The sequence below is a fragment of the Phlebotomus papatasi genome, chromosome 1, assembly GCF_024763615.1.
Source record: "Phlebotomus papatasi isolate M1 chromosome 1, Ppap_2.1, whole genome shotgun sequence".
NCBI classification, from domain to species: Eukaryota; Metazoa; Arthropoda; class Insecta; order Diptera; family Psychodidae; genus Phlebotomus; species Phlebotomus papatasi.
The window spans coordinates 10,515,678-10,536,226 of record NC_077222.1 but is presented as its reverse complement, the minus strand read 5'-3'; the positions used below and the strand labels follow the sequence as shown (position 1 = coordinate 10,536,226).

General features: G+C 34.2%; 1 protein-coding gene across 1 annotated transcript; it reads left to right on the top strand.

Annotated features, from left to right (window-relative positions):
• Positions 1–8,141: 8,141 nt before the first annotated feature.
• Positions 8,142–18,987, top strand: LOC129798468 (facilitated trehalose transporter Tret1). The gene is made up of 6 exons (XM_055841619.1): positions 8,142–8,428; positions 8,542–8,656; positions 9,075–9,176; positions 16,656–16,841; positions 16,975–17,719; positions 17,794–18,987. The coding sequence occupies exons 1-6, from the start codon at positions 8,381–8,383 to the stop codon at positions 18,068–18,070; spliced, it is 1,473 nt and encodes a 490-aa protein (XP_055697594.1). The 5' UTR covers positions 8,142–8,380; the 3' UTR covers positions 18,071–18,987.
• The last annotated feature ends 1,562 nt before the right edge of the window (positions 18,988–20,549 follow it).

Below are 20,549 nucleotides of genomic sequence, written 5' to 3'. Positions count from 1 at the left end.
TGTACCTATTTCTTCTGCAGAAAGCTAAAAAATCGCATCAATATTAATTATCAAAGAGGATTTAATAAATTGATCCCTAAAAATAGACCACGCCCTCTTTGGAATATACATGTCACTTCAGTGAAACTATTTAATTAAAATAAGTAATTAACAAGAACGAGATTTTGCGAATTTTGTTTATTGAGTAAATTTTCCCACTCTCGTTATTGACATCATTTAAATTGAAGTGGTTATTTTAAGAAATTTACTCTCCAACAATATAGGCTACGCCTCCTTACTTCGGATACAAGCTACAACAATAATTTTTGAATTGATCATAATTACCTAATAAGAAAAATAATATGCTTTACTTTATTTTTTTGGTGAACTGACCCACTCTCATGATTTTCTTAATTTCAATCGCCTGAAACAATTTAAGAACTCCGTTCCTGAAGAAAAAAAGGATACAAAGCCTCAGTGATATGCCAAGCAACTGCAGTAGAATTCTCTATTTTAGATAATTATTTATAATAAGAAAATTACTAAACCCAACCTGCCTTCTTGGGCAAACTAGTTCACTGCTATTCACTGCGTTGATTTTAATAGCTGAGGATGTTTTAAGAAATCCAACCCTTAAAATTAAGCCACAACCCCACATTAACTTAACAATTTTCCGGTTTAAGCTGTGATTCTTATGATTATGAGCAACCTAATTTACGTATTAAAACTTTAAGATAGTGTAATATTACGCTCCTTGTTTCGGAGTTTCTTTGGGGTCTGGGAAGTCAAAACTCTGGAGATCTTCCCCAGATTATCAATGGGAGATCTCTGAAAGATCCGCCTTGATTTGTGCGAGGATGATCTTGTGACAATCCTTTACTCCCGGGCCTTTAAAAGTGTCCCATTCGGCTCCTGGGAAATGAAATCTTCTTTATGAGGTGCCCTATCTGACCCTCAGGAAGTGAATTAAAATGTATTAGCAGAAAGTGGACGGAAAAATATATCTTTCTTGATTTTTTCGCTTTAATTCTTTACGACGTTTCGAGGATGGATATCCTCTTCATCAGGTTTCGAATGTGGAGGACAAATCACGTACAGGCGGGAAAATCCGCTGCTGCACTGCACTTGGACTTTTCTACAATTCTTCACTCTGAAGTTCACCAGCATATGGACTGACACAGAAACCTGATTTTAACCCTGATGAATAGGACAACCACCCTCGAAACATCGTGAAAAATTAAAGAGAAAAAAAATCAAGAAAGGTGTATTTTTTCGTCCATTATCTGCTACAACCTATTAGACCAAAAATTCCTCTAAAATGTAATTAATTAAGTACCGTAGATGAGCGTGACTTCGTTCGTACCTCGAAAGTGACTTTGCACCCTTGCTTTTCGTAAGCTTTTCTTTATTTCTAGAACTTAAGGATGGTATTTACTGAGCGATAAAGATCTACCTTAAGTGCTAGAATTAAAGAAAATTTTACGAAAAGCAGGAGTGCAAAGTCCTCTGTATCTACGGTAAATAAAAGTCTACAAGAGGAATTCTAGTAGTTCTCCTGGGTTTTAAAGTTAGTCAGTTAAGGTTGTTGCATTGGGTGGAAAACTTAAACGCTACCCAAATTGCAAAAAAGTAGGATAATTATGTTTCCTAAACTATAATAAAAATATAAAATCTTACATCAACTTTTCGAAATATGTTAATTTTAAATCCAAATCATAGAAAATGGTTTATCGGTATAATTGAAGACTAAGGTGGATGTAAAATAAACTGAAAAAATTAGTTTATTTATTAAAAATCCTTAGTTAATGTCATTGAATAAACTACAATGTATTTCCAAATATTTCTCAAGGCATCGAACCATTAATGAATCATACACAATAACTTTTAAGAAAGATAGACCACGCCCACTAAAAGTTTTGTGGCAGAATAAAGTTGAAAGCTCTTCGAAATGGTACTGTTTTTGTTTCTTATACTATACAATTTTTTTTAATCATTATATTGTTATGTCTTTGTCTTTATCCTGTGCGTCTGCACTAGGTTACTGCCACAAAATTGTGAAAAAATAAATAAAGTCGACCGGTTCCTCAATTCGACCGGTAGAGTTATTTACTCAATTTATTTATATTTCCATTAATATTTGGCGTATGATCTATCATTAATAGGTCAATTATTCCAAAAATAAATACGAATCAGTGACAATTTTAAAGAAATTGATCATAAAACATTTAAATATTGACCACCGGTCGAGTCGAGGAACCTGTCGACTCGAAGGCACTTTACCTTACGTAAATCCTATTTTATAAAATCAAATTTTTTAAAGACAAAGGGGTAGATAACTGTGCCACTCACGGTTCACATGAGTAACGATCTGCCGATTTTTTGTTAGAATTGTACAGATTTGTTGTTTTCGCACGGATTTGTCGATCTCGTGCCGGTCTGACGATTCGGAAGAATTTCCGCGGCAAATTAAACAAAAAACAAATTTTCATATTTGATTTGCCAAACTGCTGGCATATGGCAAAGTAAGTCTACAATATTAGGGGTTCCAGTACAGTACCTAAAAATTTATCACAGGAAATGTCTGTAGGAAACCTAACGTTCCCAAATATCGTAACTGTGAGAGTAAACGATTGCACTGCTCAAAGCAATTGGTTAAGGTCGTGTAGAATATCGAGCAGAGTATATGGCCTCTAGCTCAGTTGGTTACGAGAGGTTTCCAGTTCGATTCTGGGTGAAGGCAGAAATTTTTCCAATCTCTACTCCGGAGAAAACTGGATGATATGAGTGTCATTTGCTCTGACTGACGATTCTCTGTACTCAAATACTTGAACTAATGTTCGTAAAATTCTTACGGGGTAACTGTAACTTCTAGGGGAAAACGCGCTACCTTTAAACGATTTAAGCTTCGGGGAACTCAATTTTTTTCTATGTTCTTAATGGATTTGACCCATGGCTCTTTTCAGGAAACTGGAGGCACTGGACTAGCTATCAAATTATAATATTATAATGGATCAAATTCAATAAACAAACATATTGAAAAAAATTGTTTTAAGCTTGATTCGTCCGAAAGTTAGCGTGCTTTCTCCTACTTGTTTAATTTTATTACATTTTATGCTCTTTTGAGAAGAATTATTATTTTGATAATTCCTAAAGTGCACCATGATACTATATAAAAGACAGTAGACTAACCATATTAATAAAATATAAAAAAATAAATAAATATTGAATTTAACTTCCAAAAATGGTGGTATATTGAGGTTTGATGCTGGTAATTTTAATCAGGAAATTCGCTTTTAATATTATGCAGAATTTTAAATGGCCCATATAATTTACAAAAATGTTTCATTTATTTAAATTTTTATCTTTTTTATGCAGAACATTTTACTAAAATACGAGATAATTAGAATTGTAGATTTCGCATTTTTTCTTTATTTATAGATTTCAGTAGAAATATTCCAAATTTTAGCTGATGTCATTCAATGTAATAAAATTTTATGCGTAAATCATGAAAATCAATTTATTTTTAGCATTTTATTTCAGTTACTTTCTATTTATTTGGAATTAAAAGTAACAATTTCCGAATTGATACGAATATGATTCAAACTTCGTTCATTGATTATATTTGTAACTGAACTTTGCTATGTTATTTGTTGTTGAATTTAGCGTGGTTATCATAGAAAAAAAACTGTCATGTCGTTGCAGAGTTCACACAACAAAACTGATTCTCAAGAACATGAAATTTTCCATCAATTCTTTCAGATTGTTTGCATTTAAATTTAGCGACTCTCTATCTTTCTCTTCGCGACATTTTCCTCAGGCATTTCAAATTTCACTGACTTTCGTGTTAATGCAAATTCGTGATAAATATTGATTGGGGTATTTTATTGACTTGAGGCAGGTCTTAAAAGAGGGTGACCTCTAGCAAACACACCCCTTTTTTCCCAAAAAGACGACAAACAACTCTATCTTGTTGATACTTATTTAGAATATACAGTACTGAGAATTCCGCCAAATGAGTGACCCATAAATGAAAACAGTACTAAAGTGCGTGTTTTGAATTTTGAATATTAAAATAAACACCGAACGTCACAAGAGCAAATGGGAAATTATCCAATTCAAAACGGACGGAAATTACATTTGTATCATCGCACAATTGTAGCTCTGTAATTGAGACGACTTAGCCAATTAGCTTGGAAGGTCTCTGATTTATCAATGATACTTCTTGGCTCTGAGAAAGAACACCCAAAGAACAATGACTTTCTCCCAATGTGATTCATTATAATATTTGCTTGCATACAAAATCATCTTCCGCAAAGGCTATTGTCCCACCAGGCGCCCCCATCGCACAATGCAAGTCAATAAAACGAATAGGAATGCCACCAAAATGCAAATTATCACCAAAGCAAATTAATTAGAAATTCGAAGCACGATGACCTGTGACCTCTATTATGATTAGTGACTTTCTGAAATTTTTCCTCAGCGCCATAAAATTTAATTATATCGAGTAGATAGGCAAAAACAGCTAAACGCCGCTTTTAGTAGAGATAAATAATGATTCAAACGCAAATCATTGCGTTTATGTGTTCAATTTATCGCAAAAATTATCGTTCGATGAGCACAAAAATAGCACCAATTCTTTGTGGATTTATTGTTGGAGTCACATGGTGAGATTTCTTCGCCGAGAGAAAAAAATAATGCCGCCAAGTTATTTGGGGGTAAAAGAGTGACCAAACAATTAAATATTCGGGCCAAAGGCATGACGTTCGGTGGGTGTGTTGATCTATTTTTGGGACGCTTGATCTCGACCAAATTAAAAGATGAGCAACACCAGTCAAAGACTTAGCAGACTGCTTACGAAGGTGTGATAAGTCAATTTGAAGTTTAAGGTGAAATCACATTTGATTTCGCAATGGGAAGGAAAATGTTATCACACCGCTATGTAGGGGAAAGCGCGCTACCTTCGCACGACTCAAGCGACTCAACACTGAGAGAAATCCGAGAAAGTTAAAACAACATTCCGAAAATGTTAATTTTACCCTGCAGTATTGAACCAAAATCGGTGTAAAATTACCTTTTTTATGTGTATTGGGGGTTAAAGTTACCCTTTTTCAGGTTACTTTTATCCTCAAAAAGGTGTAAAATTAACATTAAAAAATTTTGATATATTTTTACACCTAAAAAGTGTTAAAGTTATGAGGAAAAAACTTAATCGCCCCCTCTTTTTTTCTCAGCGAAGCATCTCAAACTTCGGACAATTCAATTTTTTTCTATGTTCCTAATGAATTTGACTAATGGATCTTGTTCGAAAATTTGAGGCATTCGACTAGGTATCAAAATGTTATAGGGAACAGCGCGCTACTTTTGGACGATTCAAGCTTCGAACAACTCATTTTTTCATTATATTTTTTTTTAAATAAATTTCACACATTATAATGATATATTTTAATAGCTAGTCCAACGCTTCAAATTTTGAGAAAAAAACCATGAAAATATCCATTAAGAACCTATAGAAAAAAATGAACTGTCCGAAGCTTAAGTCATCGGAAGGTAGCCGGCTTTCCCTTATTAAAGATTTTAAAACCTTTATAGAGAGGAGCGTGAGGCAGCTTCATGCTGCTGAATTTTTCTTCAAGACTCATTTGCAGTGAATTCCACGAATATGAATCATATTCAAGATAACTAAAATCGATTAACCTCTCTTATGGCCTCTACACACTAGAGAAATTTATGTCCATATTAAAGAGTTTATCCTACTTAAACGTAGGGTATTTGTTTCAATATGGACACAAATTTCTCTAGTGCGTAAAGGTAATTAAATATTGGCTATTTGAAAATATGCACCACAAAACTACCCCACGCCCTCCTATATCAGAACGTTGTAGTAGTAAAATGCATTTAAAAAAAATATACTAGAAAAGTAGAAATCACTTTATTCTTGATAACGGAATGTAAAGGTACACTCTGTTAAGTAAGAGTGAGACCTGAAAAAATGACTTTTTTATTTTAAAGTGCATAGGGGAGAGCCGGCATGTTTAAGACACTTTTTATATGTTTTGACTTTAACCCATTAACGACGAGACACTTTTTAAGAACTAAACATCAACAATAAAAATTAAACTGGGAAATATAATCAATGATAAGTCTTATATCTAACCTTGGAAAGTCCAACAGAGTCTGATTCGGTGTATTTTGTGCCTCTATGGACGATAGGGACTAAAATAGCCCTAAAATTTAAGTAATTTTTCTGACAATACCAATGAATAATATTTTTCGTTTTAATGAAAAATATTACGTTTGAGTATTGTAGTTTTTATTGCCAAAAGGGTTTTGCTTAAAAAAATTGGAAATATAAAAAATAAATAAAATCAATTCTGAATTTGAGAATTTAAAAATTCCTCATTTTTTAGGTTAAATATTTACTACATAGCAAATAGCTAGAGACTTGCAAAAAATGTTCGAGATTTCTTCAACCTTCTACTTTACAATTATGTACAAACATAGGAAAAAAATAACTTTAGGTAGTCAGAAAATAATATTTTCTTTATGGGACATCGGTGTTCCAATTGTCCTTAAAGGGTTAAAGCAAGATTTCCAATTCGATTAGTGTTTTTGTCGCATTTATTTAAATAATCAAAGACTAATCCACCGCGTCTCAAACATGCAGGCTCTCCCATATGTCGCACTCATTGTGGACCAAGACGCTTTACCATTAACAATTGTATTAAAAAGTACAGTTTTATTCTAAAGATATCCCAATTTTAAGTCTTTTAAAAATCGTTCTCTTCTAACTGACAAGTAGGGGAAAGTACTCTCCTTTCTAACGTTCATGCCTTCTAAAAATGTGAATTTCTTTCAGTTTTTCTAAGAGAATTCACATTTGTATTAAATATTTGTTAGCCTATTATTAATTATTGATAATAACGCGATAATTATGTTTATGTCTCTTAGGAAAAATAAAAGAAATTCACATTATTCGAAGGTATGAACGTTCGAAGGGAGAGTACTTTCCCCTATAAGACTACATCGCCTCTAGTATCGGTTATACGAACTTCATCAATTCTGCAAAATTCTCAGAGCATTTAAATCGGTCTAGTGAAATAGGAGATATGGGTCCTTTAAGCATATAAAAAATGCAAAATTACTTTGCCTAGATTCAGGTGCAACAATCAATAGCAGTCAAATCATAAGAAAACTAACTGGAAAACTTAAATACAGAAAAAGTACAAAATTTGTTATCCCAAAAATAAATTTTATCCTAACACAAATATATAATAATAATATATAGAGTTAGATATTTAATATGATACGAAAATGTGGGACAGTTTCACACAGGACAACATTATTTCAGTATTTTTACTAACCTTTTTGTAGTTTCTTTGGATTTGCATTTTTTATGTTTTGCGTAAGTATTTGGTTCTAAAAAAGAATATAGTTTAGTGATTTATAATGCTTAAAAAATATTTCTTAAAGCCCTGTGTGTATGAAGGTGCCCCGTATTCTCTAACTTTTTATCACAATTAATATTAAGACAGGATAAAATTAAAAAAGGAATATTTTAAGCAGAATTTAAAAAAATAGTGTAAAAAATATAGGAGAGGGTGAGGCTGATTCAAGTCTAGTTGATCTGAGGTTTGGAAAATAAAATATTTTACATACTTTGTTTTGGAGCAGTTAAATATTTATTTGAGAAAAGGGTTTTGTAAAAGAGTTACGCTATGTGAAACTACCTCACGTTTTCCAATTAAATTTGAAAACAAAAAGAAAAGAACGTCTATCCAGAAAATCTGGTAATATGAAGGAATGTTATACACAGAAGTCGAAATATTTTTTTTAATGAAGTTATATGCAATAGAAAGTTCATTTGCTGGCTAAGTCTGTCCTGGTCTTCCCTATTGCTGAATTTTTGCGTACCTCTTGGAATAAAGCAATTAATCCCTAAAAGGCTTAATTCATAAAACTAGAGCATATACGCGTAAAGTTGAAAAAATTCCAGCTGATACAATACTCGGACTTGTTGTCTGCACAGCGCAGAATGCATTGCATACACTGTAATGCGACATTATTTGATGTGATCATATTTCTGGCATCTGTTACACAATTCTTAGATATTGCAAAAAAAAATGTTGATACATTAATCAGTGAGAAATCTTATTAAAAATAGAATAAATAGTTCAATAAAAAACTAAGCGAGCAATTGAATGAATTTCTCACATCATAATTGCTTCTGCCAAAACAACTTCAAGTCATCTTACGTCTTTTGCTCTTTGGCTAATTTTATAGCACAAATCGTCACTGTGAATTTTATCTAATGCATCCCATCTGCGAATGCATCAGTTCCCTTCGGAAAATCAAGCAGAATAGAACAATTTCTTGTGATCTGTCGCGAGTGATCAAGTGAAAAATGTCCTCATCGAAAGCCCTGACCAAAGCCATGGTCCACTTCTGGCAGGTCAGAAGATTTTCTCAGTGGAAATTTCATGGTTTTTCCCCTCTGCAAATAACCCAAAACAAAAGTGCTCGATGGATATACCAATAATAATAATTACTTTTCTATGACTGCAGAATATGAGCCAGAAGGAGGAGGATCCCAGTAGTGCCAATCCAATGCTTTATGATCCCATCCAAGATGGAATTGGAACAACACGCAAACTCATGCAATTTGTGGCAGCTACATTAGGTAATTTATGAATTAAATCGCCACTAGAGATTAATTTATTCAATTTCCATTATGGCAAAAAAAAGAAATCTATGAGATAGCTTTTAGCCAATAAATTGTTTCCTCAAAAGGTGAACCACGTCGGCGCAAAAAGGAAACCTTTGCTACTATTCTAACAGTTAGACTAAATTAAATATTCACTCGCGAAAGAATGTAAAAATCCCGTGTCATTTGCATAGAGATCACTCATTACATAAATCTCAACATCTCATCGCCAATTTCAATATTGAATATGTGGCGACAGTTTGGAGGCTTGTCAAGCGTCTAATAGTTCAAGTTCAAGACATTCTTTCGCTTTTAATTGGCATCGCAACGAATCAGCATGATGCGCGTTCTATGCAACTCAATTGAACAATTGTGATTTCTTCCCACATTTCAGTGGCTCTTGGTGCTGTTAGTGCTGGAACCGTCTTGGCATGGACATCTCCTGTGGTTAATCAACTCAAAGCCAATGATTCATTCGCTCTGACACCTGATCAAGGTAATTTTTCCTCCCATTCTCATATTAATTCAACAGCCCTTTTAACACATTCCCCCGTCTTGCTTACACAACAGAGTTGACAAGAAGAGATTCCCGAATTTATAGATAAAAATAAAGATTGATTTTTTCTAAGTGAAAGGTATAATTAATAAACCGAAGATATAAAAGTCGGGATTAAGATTGGGACTTTAACCGTAATCCTCGTAGCAAAATATCACAAATGTTCGTCTAAAGTTATTTGGCAGTAGTATAACAGTTCTATATCTGTCAAAATGGCATCAACGTCAAAATGCGTATCAGAACCAATAGATATTTTTACGCGCTTGTAAATTAATCAGTCTAAGTTTGCCAATTAGTTTAAGAAAATCCTTGCTAAGCTTGTTGTTAAACTGTTCTTTTGACGTATCAGAACATAATGGGCTATTTTCTGACAGTGAATGATTTTAAATAAGGAATTTCTAATGAAAAAAATAGAACAGAAACTACTGTATAACTAAAATAGGAAAAACAATAGTGGTTAATAATAATAAAGGAAAGAAATAGTAATAAAAATACTTACGGATCATTAGCCGAAATCAATATCCGACTGACAGCTTCCAAACGCTGACGATTGATGGATTCAATTTTTTTTTATTACTAAACATGTAGTTTCTGCAGCGTCAATTGAAGTACTATTGTTGCATAATTGGGATACAAAATCAAATGTAAACCCACCATAAAGAAAAGTCTGTTGTTCTTAAGCAGATAAGGGGAAGTGGGACATCTTTGAATTGGTGTACCTTTGAAATTTCAAAGCCAGATGGAGCCTACCTAAATTAAAATAAAAACTTATGGAGGGTAAATGTGGAACTGAAGCTGCCACCCTTATTTCAACTTCCTGAGAGTGAACTGTTCACGGCAACTGATGCTCACTCACTGAAGTACTGATGTTAATTGGCATAAGTAACAAGAGCGCCATATAACAGCCTTCAGCACCCGCCTTGGGATGGTGGGGATTGGACGTGTCAAAGGGAAAAAGGATTTGGTTTTGTGGAATACAGCCGTCGACAAGGTTTACATGTGTCGTATAGGCCGTACGCTTTTCAAATTGGACCTTTTCTCTTATTTTTTCTTAAGGATTATCACAACGTAATTTATCTTTACAATTGGTTTGTGGGGCTAATTTATATCACGGTAAGGTCCAATTCCATTAAAAAAAACCCATATTTAAAGCTGCTCAATTCAAAAATGCCCCACTTCCCCTAAATTCAAACAGGATTAAATAAAAAAAAACCGTTGACCAGATTCCAATGTCATTTTGACTTACAATCAGCCGAATTTCGAAGATATGAGCGCAAAATTTGTTTGAGGAGTAAATAATTAAACAAAATTTAAAGTCACTAACCGAAATATAAAATTTAGGTCCGTGAAAAAACTTAATCGTAACTAGGAGAAGGCGTCCTACATTCGTCGGACGACTCAAGTTTCGAACAATTATTTCTTTTCATTATGTTTTTATTGAATTTGTACCATTATACATATAATATAATATTTTAATAGCTTGTGAAATGCCTCAAAAAAGACAAATAAATTCCTTAACAGAGCCATAGGTCAAATCCATTAAGAACACAAATAAAATATTGAGTTGTGCGAAGCATTTGATAAATCAAGTGAAATATTAATCTTAACGTATGGACTGATTTACTAAAGCTTTATCAAAGAATTTAAATCTCCAAAAAACAAATCTGAGAGTGTGATGGAACTGAATTATTCTATGGGATTAACTTAATTACATATGGATTAACTGGTAAATTTTACACTTCCAAAACAATATTTACAAACAGAAGATAAGACAAAAAGCCATATCACCAGTAAAAACACATGTTTCCAAAATGATATTAATTGCGTAATTATTGTATCATGTATTATTAAGGATCAAGGTGCGCATGAATAATCAGTATAACAACCCTAAAGTTAAAAGTTTGTTAATTATTCATTATTACCTCAAGTTATTTATTGTAATTATTCATTACTTTTTGGAAACAGTAAAATAAACAAGACGTGAAATTTAACAATGTTCATTAAGGGAAACTGGGGCAGTAGGGGAAAACGCGCTACGATTGTTGTACAATTCATCAATATGTTGTGAGAACTATTATATGGTGTGTGATCTATATACTTTAGGATCTTTTATGCTTTTCAGTGTATGATCCAAAAAGCTTACCAACAGAATTACTATTGTAATTCTCTAGTAACATGCCATTTTGTAAGATATTCACTGCCACGTCTAAATTATAATTACTATATCTTTGGTTGGATCAGCAACTGTGCTAACTGCATTTGCTGATCCAATCGACGAAATTTAACATTTAAAATGGTTAAAATTAATATTGGTATGGTTTTCTTCTTTTCTTTTCTTCTTTGTTATATTTTATCTATTTTTTATTTTTCATTTCAGTATAACAGAGTATAACAGTTTTAGTTTTGAAAAATGACAAATTTTATGTTTGCCATTAATTGTATTAAAAGCAATTCATTTACAATTTATTTTAAGCGACATTGTAAACTTGAGTAATTCAATATTCGGTTGGGTAATCATTAATCCATTATCTATACAGCTGTCAACTCTGTCCCTACCCAAGCCTCTGTATGAGTAAAATATGATAAAAATGCCCTCGAAACTGATGATACTAGGTGTGTTTGTTAGCACATACACCGAAGACTGAGTAGCATAATTATTTATGGCAATTCACGTGGGATGCAAGAAGAAGTGCAACAAATTGCACTATCCCATCCCTTATGGCGTCCCATCTTACTTTAGTTATGAAATTGTTTACTCTGTGGCTTCTATTTGAATTTGCTCGACACTCTAGTCATTTGCGTATTGCGAATCAACAATTTACGTGGTTGAAAATTAATCCATCAACGGGCAAATATGGGCAATTGCTGCTTCATTGCATTAAGAGCTCCATTGAGGTTGAATTTCACATTTTATTGGAATTGATTTCGCTGAAGAATGATGCTGGTTGGATTTTTAGGTAAGAGCTCTATCGGGTGTATAAGTTGTAAATCAGTCAACAGGGCGATAAGATTAAAATGTTGGCTAAGGAGTCAGAGTTCAAGTAGATCTATCGGGAAATTACAAGTTTTGTCACAGATGCTCATCTCAATGCATCTCACAAAATTATTTAATAAGAAAAATTGATAAGATGATCATTGTATAATTAGTTTTATCTTTATAATGTTATTTTCGTCGTTGACAGTGGCGTCTGAGGCTAATCAAAATAAATCAAATCTTATCGATGATCTTCGTGTTCCCATTCTTTAGCTTTCTCACTGTGGGTCAATAAAAAAGCAATAGCTTTTTTGATAAGGTTTTAGCTGTTTTCATTCACTTAATGCGTGATTATTGAGCGTCGAAGGGTTTTATTAAGTGTGATTCCTAATCCTATCTTTAACAGTATTGTCTATCGTTTACCGTCTATATTGGGCATTATATTATTTTATGTCATTCGGTCGAGATGAAACGTTTAGGAATCTACGGCTAAGGTCAATGCCAATCTTGCTAATCCTAATCTTCGTCGTTATAACACAAATTGAAAAGAAACTGCCTAATAAATTAATAAACTCTAACTAAAGTTCATACTACCTTACGGATTACGTAAAGGAAATTTTCGAAATGGACGTAGTATAATCTATAATCCTTGGCCCTCAAAATATAACAGTTTAGAATAAATTTTTACTGCCAAATTTAACAGACTAAATATTCACTAGGATCAGCCTGAGTCTATTTGACGCCCTTTTAGCAAAACTACGGGGATCTCAGTGGCGCAATAGGTAAGATCGTTGGCTCTTGGGCGGATCGATCCCCGGCTTGACTCACAGTTGCTGTGAGTTCGAGTCCCTCCCGGTGCAAAGATCTGAATGTCTGACTTAGACAATTTTAGCATGTAATAATGACGTAATATAATGCACCGTCTAGGGTAAAATGATACAAGTTGGAATTAGTGTTACAAGTTGGACAATTTTCCGGTACAAGTTGGACATGGCTTTTTTCTTAATATACAGTTCAAAATTTGCTTTTAAGCACGAGGAACAAAATTATAAAACTAAAGCTTTAAAAATATACAAATAAAAATGAAGTACTAAATTTATTAAAAAAAAAGCCCTGTGCAACTTGTATTATTGTCCAACTTGTATCACTTTACGACACCGTTTCCCTAATCTAGCCTCAATTTTCTCTGAAGTAACCTAACAACATTTTCCAAGTCGTAGTTCAAACTAGATTAACCCAAGGACGATTGGAACACCAGTGTTCCATAAAGAAAATAATTTTTCCTGACTACCTAAAGTTATTTTTTTCTTATGTCTGTACATTATGGTAAAGTAGAAAGTTGAAGGAATCTAGAATATTTTTTGCAAGTCTCTAGCTCTTTGCTATGTAGTAAATATTTAAGCTAACAAATGGCGAATTTTTGAATTCTCAAATTCATAATTGATTTTATTTATTTTTTATACTTCCAATTGTTTTTAAAACAAAACCCTTTTGGCAATAAAAACTACAATACTCATACGTAATATTTTTCATTAAAACGAAAATTATTATTCATTGGTATTGCCAGAATAATTACTTAAATTTTTGAGCTATTTTTGTCCCTATCGTTCATAGAAGCACAAAATACACCGAATCAGACTCTGTTGGGCTTTACAAGGTTAGATGTAAGACTTATCATTGATTATGTTTCTCAGTTTAATTTTTATTGTTGATTTTCAGTCCGTAGAAAGTGTCTCGTCGTTAAAGGGTTAACTAGTTTAAGGTAGATTGAGGCTTTCCTTAAGACTAAATCTAAGTGGTAGTTCAGGATAATGTAGGTATAGGTTTCCTGTAGACCAGATTAAATTAGGGTTCATGGCCGTAACGCAACTAGTGTCCATTCATTATATTCCTCTTTCGAAGTGGTTCCTATCTTAGCGAACCTTCCGTCTGTATCTAGGTTTCAGTTTATGCAGTTTAGGCGTTTAGGCCTATTATGTATCCTTCCCGTTAATATGCCTAGATTTAGGGATTGTTCGTATCAAGCCAGATAGCCTTCCGGATAATTTCCATCAGGAAAACCGACTGCAATTTTTATAGAGCTCTCCAAATAAGAACTCTTTCCCAGTAGTATACTTATGTAGGCCAGCACTTCGTTTCAGTTCCTTCCGTTCAGATTAGACAATCTTTTCGTTTTTAGGATTTACTTCTCATTTAGGTGGCTGCAACGTGCCTTTAAAGGACCGGGCTTCTCGCACTAACCTCCTCCAGTCCTGGAAACTCTCCGTCAACTCGCTCCGGAAACGTAGCATAGGTCGCTTTCGATAAGTCCGTCCTATCGGAGGCTCCTTGCGAGTTTTCGTAACAATCTTGCTTTTACGGAGAAGGGGTTGTTACTCTCTCAGGTTCGTGACTTCCCATTAGGTTTGGTTATACGTGCTTCAGACTTAAGGCTTAACCATATGGCTTAACTGCTATAATTTCTTATCAATCACGATTTTTCGGAAATACTTATCTTAGGAGGGGATTATTACAGATAAATGACCTCTAAGGTTATAAAAAATAATTAAAATTGCTCGCTATTTAGAATTTTGTGACCTTCGGGAACTGGGCTAAACCTCTAGTCTGAAGACCGCTTTACTCAATCTTGTATAACTCACCTGTCTTTAGGACTGCTAAACAGAGATTTTCATAAAAGATTTTACGAAATACAATAATTTTGTAATAGGTCCAAGTTCGAGCTGCAGACTTAAGACCTATAGCCATATGGCGTAACTTTTCTAAAGACTTATCAGGCTAGATTTTTAGGAAAGTTTCGATCAAGATCGAATATTAAAAGGAAATAATCCATTAGATTCAAGAAAAAAACATTAAAATTGGTTTTTTATTTAAGATTCCAAGACCTTAGACTTGTATTAGGGTTGTCTTACTTACAAAAACCGTTTTTCGTTATATAGCCTCTGCATAACGATCACTCGGATCTCGATGGCACTCAAAATCCCGAAAGCCAAAATTCCCAAAGCCAAAATCCCGAAAGTCAAAATCCCGAAAAGGTCAAAATACCGAAAGCCAAAATCCCGAATGTTTAAAATCCTGAAAGGGATGAAATTATATGGATGAAAATGTTTAAAATAATTTCCCAATCATGGGAGTAGCTATGACACTTTTAAGAATTCGGGATTTTGACTTTCGGGATTTTGGCGTTCGGGATTTTGGATTTCGGGATTTTGGCATTTGGGATTTTGACCGGGACTCCAGGATCTAATTTGAATAATATCTTTCATAACTGTAGCGCGTTAAGTTCATTTAACAATCAATTTAACAACTAGTCAACGGCGGAACCTACCAATCCTAATCTTACTTAGGTGGTTGCAACGTCCCTTTAAGGGACCAGACCTTTTGGACTAACCGTATTCAGTCTTGGCGACTCTCCGCCATATCCTTTCGCCTCAGCATCCCTACCTGTATATTGACACTGTCCACTACTTCTATCCATCGTTTTCTTGGACATTGTCAGAGCCTTTCAGACGAATCCTAATCTTTGGATAAAGGAAACACGGATTTTGACCTGGACTCATCCTCCTTTATTACTACACAAACGACGTTTCGGAACTCTATGGCTCCTTCTTCAGGTATGCAAGTAACTAGTGGGAAAAGGGGGGTCAATAAAGTTCCGAAACGTCGTTTGTGTAGTAATAAAGGAGGATTATTCCAAATCTAAATCCGTGTTTCCTTTGTCCAAAGTTCAACACTTGACCGTTTCTTAAGCACCAATCCTAATCTTATTATTAATATTATTAGTCCTGTAGAAAAAATCTGCTTAAACCTATTATAGGCCATCAGGTAGATCCTCCCGTTTCCTTGATATGTGGAACCTTCTTCCGTGTTTCCGGATTGCACCAGGCGGTACTCAAATTCATAAGAGAGAAAGTCTAGTTAGGAATCTTATCGCCAAAGAGCTGACTGGCGTTCTTACCAACCGTTACATGAGACTCCCTAATCGTAGTAATCCCCTAATCATTATCCCTCATTCCTGATACGCCCAAACTCTCATACTCCTATTAGATGGACCCAATCTGGGCTTATGCATCCTTACACGACTCTTTAAACAAATTAACGGTACAATGTCTATCGAAAATTATGAATTTCTTAAAATATGTATGTAATATATTTTTCAATGTTTAAATTTTAATTCTTGGCTCTTTTCCAAGACAAATTTGTTGAGTATCCTAAATCCTAACGCGGTTTGTTATTTGACCGAAAAACTACCAAAAATATTCGGTAGGTTTAGTGTTAAGAATCCCGCCTACAATAAGTCAATCTACGTTTACCAATGATATTGAGTGTTGGTCACGAGATTCTTACTTACATTTCTCGTCAAACATGAGAATGCTCAATGGGATTGACAAGACAACCCCCTGTTTACTGTAAATGTGCTTTTCACAGCAAATATTTATTTTCAATAGAATCATGGGTGGGATCCCTGTTGGCCATTGGAGCGTTCTTCGGGGCGATTCCTGCTGGTATTCTGGCCGATATGATAGGGAGGAAATACATTAACATGGCTCTCGGAGTACCATTCCTTATCAGCTGGGGTCTCATCATATCAGCCTCGAACGTTGGAATGCTCTACGCTGGACGTATCTTTGCAGGTACTATTTCACCTACTATTGTTTCGATTTATCAGGCTCGTAAACCGATTATCTTGGCAATAACCTACTTTCCTACTAATTGGGGATCATAAAATTTAAGATCTTGATTAATTGACCTGATGTCTTTGACCAGGAATCGCTACTGGTGCAGCATGTGTTGTAGCGCCCATGTTTATCTCCGAAATCGGTGAGACGTCCATTCGTGGGGCATTAGGTTCATTCTTCCAGCTCTTCCTGACCATGGGTATCCTTCTGGTCTATGCTGCGGGGTCCTTTGTTGACTGGAGAACCCTCAGTGGAATATGTGCCATAGCTCCAGCCCTTTTGATTGTTGGGATGTTCTTCATCCCCGAGAGCCCTGTTCATTTGGTGAAGAAGGAGCGTAGGAATGATGCTGTCCAAGCTCTTAAGTGGTTCTGGGGCAAGCAATGCAACTCCCGAGCTGCTATACAACTCATTCAGAATGATGTCGATGCTGCTGCAGGAAAGGCTTCAATGAGGGATTTGTGGAACATTCCCGCTAATCGGGCTGGCCTGATTATCTGCCTCTGCTTGATGCTCTTCCAGCAAATCTCAGGCATCAACGCTGTGATCTTCTACACCGAACCGATATTCCAGAGCGCTGGCAGTTCCTTTGACGCTTCACTGTGTACCATCATCGTTGGAGTTGTCCAGGTGTTCATGACGTTCGGGTCGACGCTGTTGATTGACAAAGCCGGTAGGAGGATCCTTCTGATGCAGAGCAGCATCGTCATGGGTACCTGCCTAACTATGCTGGGTATCTACTTTAACTTGAAAGATGGCGGACACGACGTTTCGGCTATTGGATGGTTGCCTTTGATCTCCCTGGTTCTCTTTATCGTTAGCTTCTCCCTTGGGTAAGAAACCTAACCTGACCTAACCTAACCTGACCTAGGTACCAGAAAACCTAACCTCTGCCTTTCCTTTAAAGATTCGGTCCGATTCCCTGGATGATGATGGGAGAACTATTCGGTCCGGATGTCAAGGGTATGGCTTCATCAATTGCCGTTATGCTCAACTGGACCCTTGTCTTCATCGTGACCAAATGCTTCGGCATGATGAACTTATACTTCGGCAGTGACATAACTTTCTGGATATTTGCGGTTTGCATGGGCGTAGGAACGGCTTTCGTGGCTCTGAAAGTACCCGAGACCAAGGGCAAGAGCGGTGCTGAGATTCAGATGATCCTCGCAGGAAAACAGAACTAACCACAGTTTTAATTTTAAGGCAACTTGTTAGCAATATTTTCATGTTTACGCCTGACCACATTTTTGTTGCTCTGTCCCCAAAAAGTGCATTTATCGTATAAGGTCCTTAATCATCAGTGTGAATGATCATTTAACGAGTGTTTACGTGTGAAGCAGCTCTCTGATTTTCATTTTAAACCTTTAACTTTGAAACAAGTTTGGGAGGATTCTACAAAGGACGAAAACGAATTTAGGAAAAAAATATCCGAAAGGTGCTAAAACTGAATTAAAAAAAAGTAAATAAAAAGAGAAAGAAAGACAAAACGAGGAAGCGACAATAAACAAATCGTTATGCGGGCGTATATTATTAACTTTATAAAAAAAAAACATATCTCTGTTTGGTCTTCCCCCGGTTTACTCTATTTTTTTATGTTTTGTTTTCAAAAGCACAAATTTATGCTCTGTTTTATTTTAGCCCCATGTTCATGTAGATTTCTTAGCAGATAATGAAGTTTCAAAACAGCAAAGACAGATGAAAAAAAATCCATAAAAGAGTCACAGACTGCATTTTAAGTGGTAGGTTATTTTATAAGAAAAGAAGAGTGAGACAGGTAGATGAAGAAAAAAAGATTTTTCAAAAATTGAAAAAGGAATTTTTATCAATTTCATCCATATTTTACTTTATCCGATTTTTTAAAGCATAAGTATCATGAAAAAATATCATTGTAACTGTCTTTGGTAGAACTTTTACTATTGTATGATTTTTAACTTTCATAAAAAAGAAAATTGTTGTCTATAATAACTTTAATTCCCGTGAGAAAGTAACTCTTCAGCTCTGTACAAAATGTTATACGATCAGTCAGTGAAATTAGATGTAAAAATAATAATTATAAATATATTTTATTAGTATCAGTAAAATAAATAAATATTTAGTGATATATTTTTGTTTTATTTATTTGGATATTTCATTAACTAGCTATAAAAATGTCTTGATACAACTTTTGGAGCGTAACTTCATTAATACCTCATGCAAGTACAGTAATGGTAAGTACTGAAATATTTAAATATAATAAAATTTATTGAAAATATATTTTAATTGAACATAATACCTGTTGAAGAACGTATCATTATTTTTTATTACACTTTTTATACGAGTTATCTTGCAATTAGTACATTTAATCTAGTGCAATCACATTATAATAATTTTCAAAGATATAGACTATATTTATGTAATTTAATCCTAGTCGATAATTACAGAATATTTAATTAATAAAATAAAAGAATAAAAAAAATATCATGGAAAATGAAGAGATAGGGATAATAGGGTATTCTATGAAAATATGAATAGAGAATAGAGGGAATAGACTCTTTTTCTATTAATCGGCCTGTGACACCAATGTGATACATTGCTTCGTTACTGAGATAAATAAACTTTCCTTTTTAAATTCCTGAACTCAAAAAGAACACAGAACAACAAGAAGATGTCTTTATTATTTTTCAAAACAGCAAGATGTTTTGAATAATATGATTTCTATTAAAAACAGATAAGAAGATTTTATTGACTGATTTTTCAAATAAAACAGACGAAATTATAATATGGGAAAGTAAAGAGCCTTTGAATTGAGGCACCCTTACAATAGTAGTGCTTTTTCTTCTTAAAGGGAACTGACCCCTATTGTAATGAAATTTTACTTTACTATTTACTTGCGGAGTTCAACTATACCACGGTAAGGTCCAATACCATTTAACAGTAGGACAAAAACCTTATTTTCAATGTGCCCTAATTTAAAGGTACCCTGCTTCCCCCTACATAGGTAAATTGATTTCTATTTTTCAAGCTATCAACCGAATCAATCAATCAATCGGAATACAGAGTTTAGAGAAGATACCAGTTAATTTAAAATCTGGCAGTATTAGATACCGAAATTATTTTTTCTTAAATACAAAAAAATAGTAAGAAAGTTTAATTTAGAAGAAAGTAAAGGCCAGTGCCCATCAAAAAACCCTGATGCAAAAGGCGCTGGAGTCACTATAGGACTGAAGTTGGGTACTGCAAGAACCCCGGTCTCTCAAAAGGACGTTGCAGCTACACGTAAAGTAAGTTTTTTTTTTTTTTAAAATTCTCAAGCATTCCTGATCATAATATGATTCATCCTTCCTGATCATAAGTATAATCCTGAAGAATCTTATTGAGAACCCATTAGTACCCGCCTAATATGAGTTTAACTATTTTACCTTTAAAAGACTCATAATAAGACAACAACGGTGTTGTAAGCCATGAACAATAAATGAAAGAAGTTTATAATTATTCTACAAAATAAATTTTGGATCTTATAACGAAATAATGCGAGTTTCGAACTTGAAGTTGAGCCTAGTTCTAGAAGGTCTAAAAATTCAAAATGACAAGTAATTTTTTTTTTTATTTTTGAAAATCGAATATATCATTTGCCCTTAACATTCAAACCTAAGCCACAAGAGCCACAATTTCCCCAAAAAATAT

Bases quoted from the DNA above. Each gene is read 5' to 3' on its own strand.
- LOC129798468 (XM_055841619.1), top strand. From the start codon at position 8,381: ATGTCCTCATCGAAAGCCCTGACCAAAGCCATGGTCCACTTCTGGCAG. The intron at 8,429-8,541 runs GTCAGAAGATTT...CTATGACTGCAG, and splicing joins CCATGGTCCACTTCTGGCAG to AATATGAGCCAGAAGGAGGA. The intron at 8,657-9,074 runs GTAATTTATGAA...CCCACATTTCAG, and splicing joins ATTTGTGGCAGCTACATTAG to TGGCTCTTGGTGCTGTTAGT.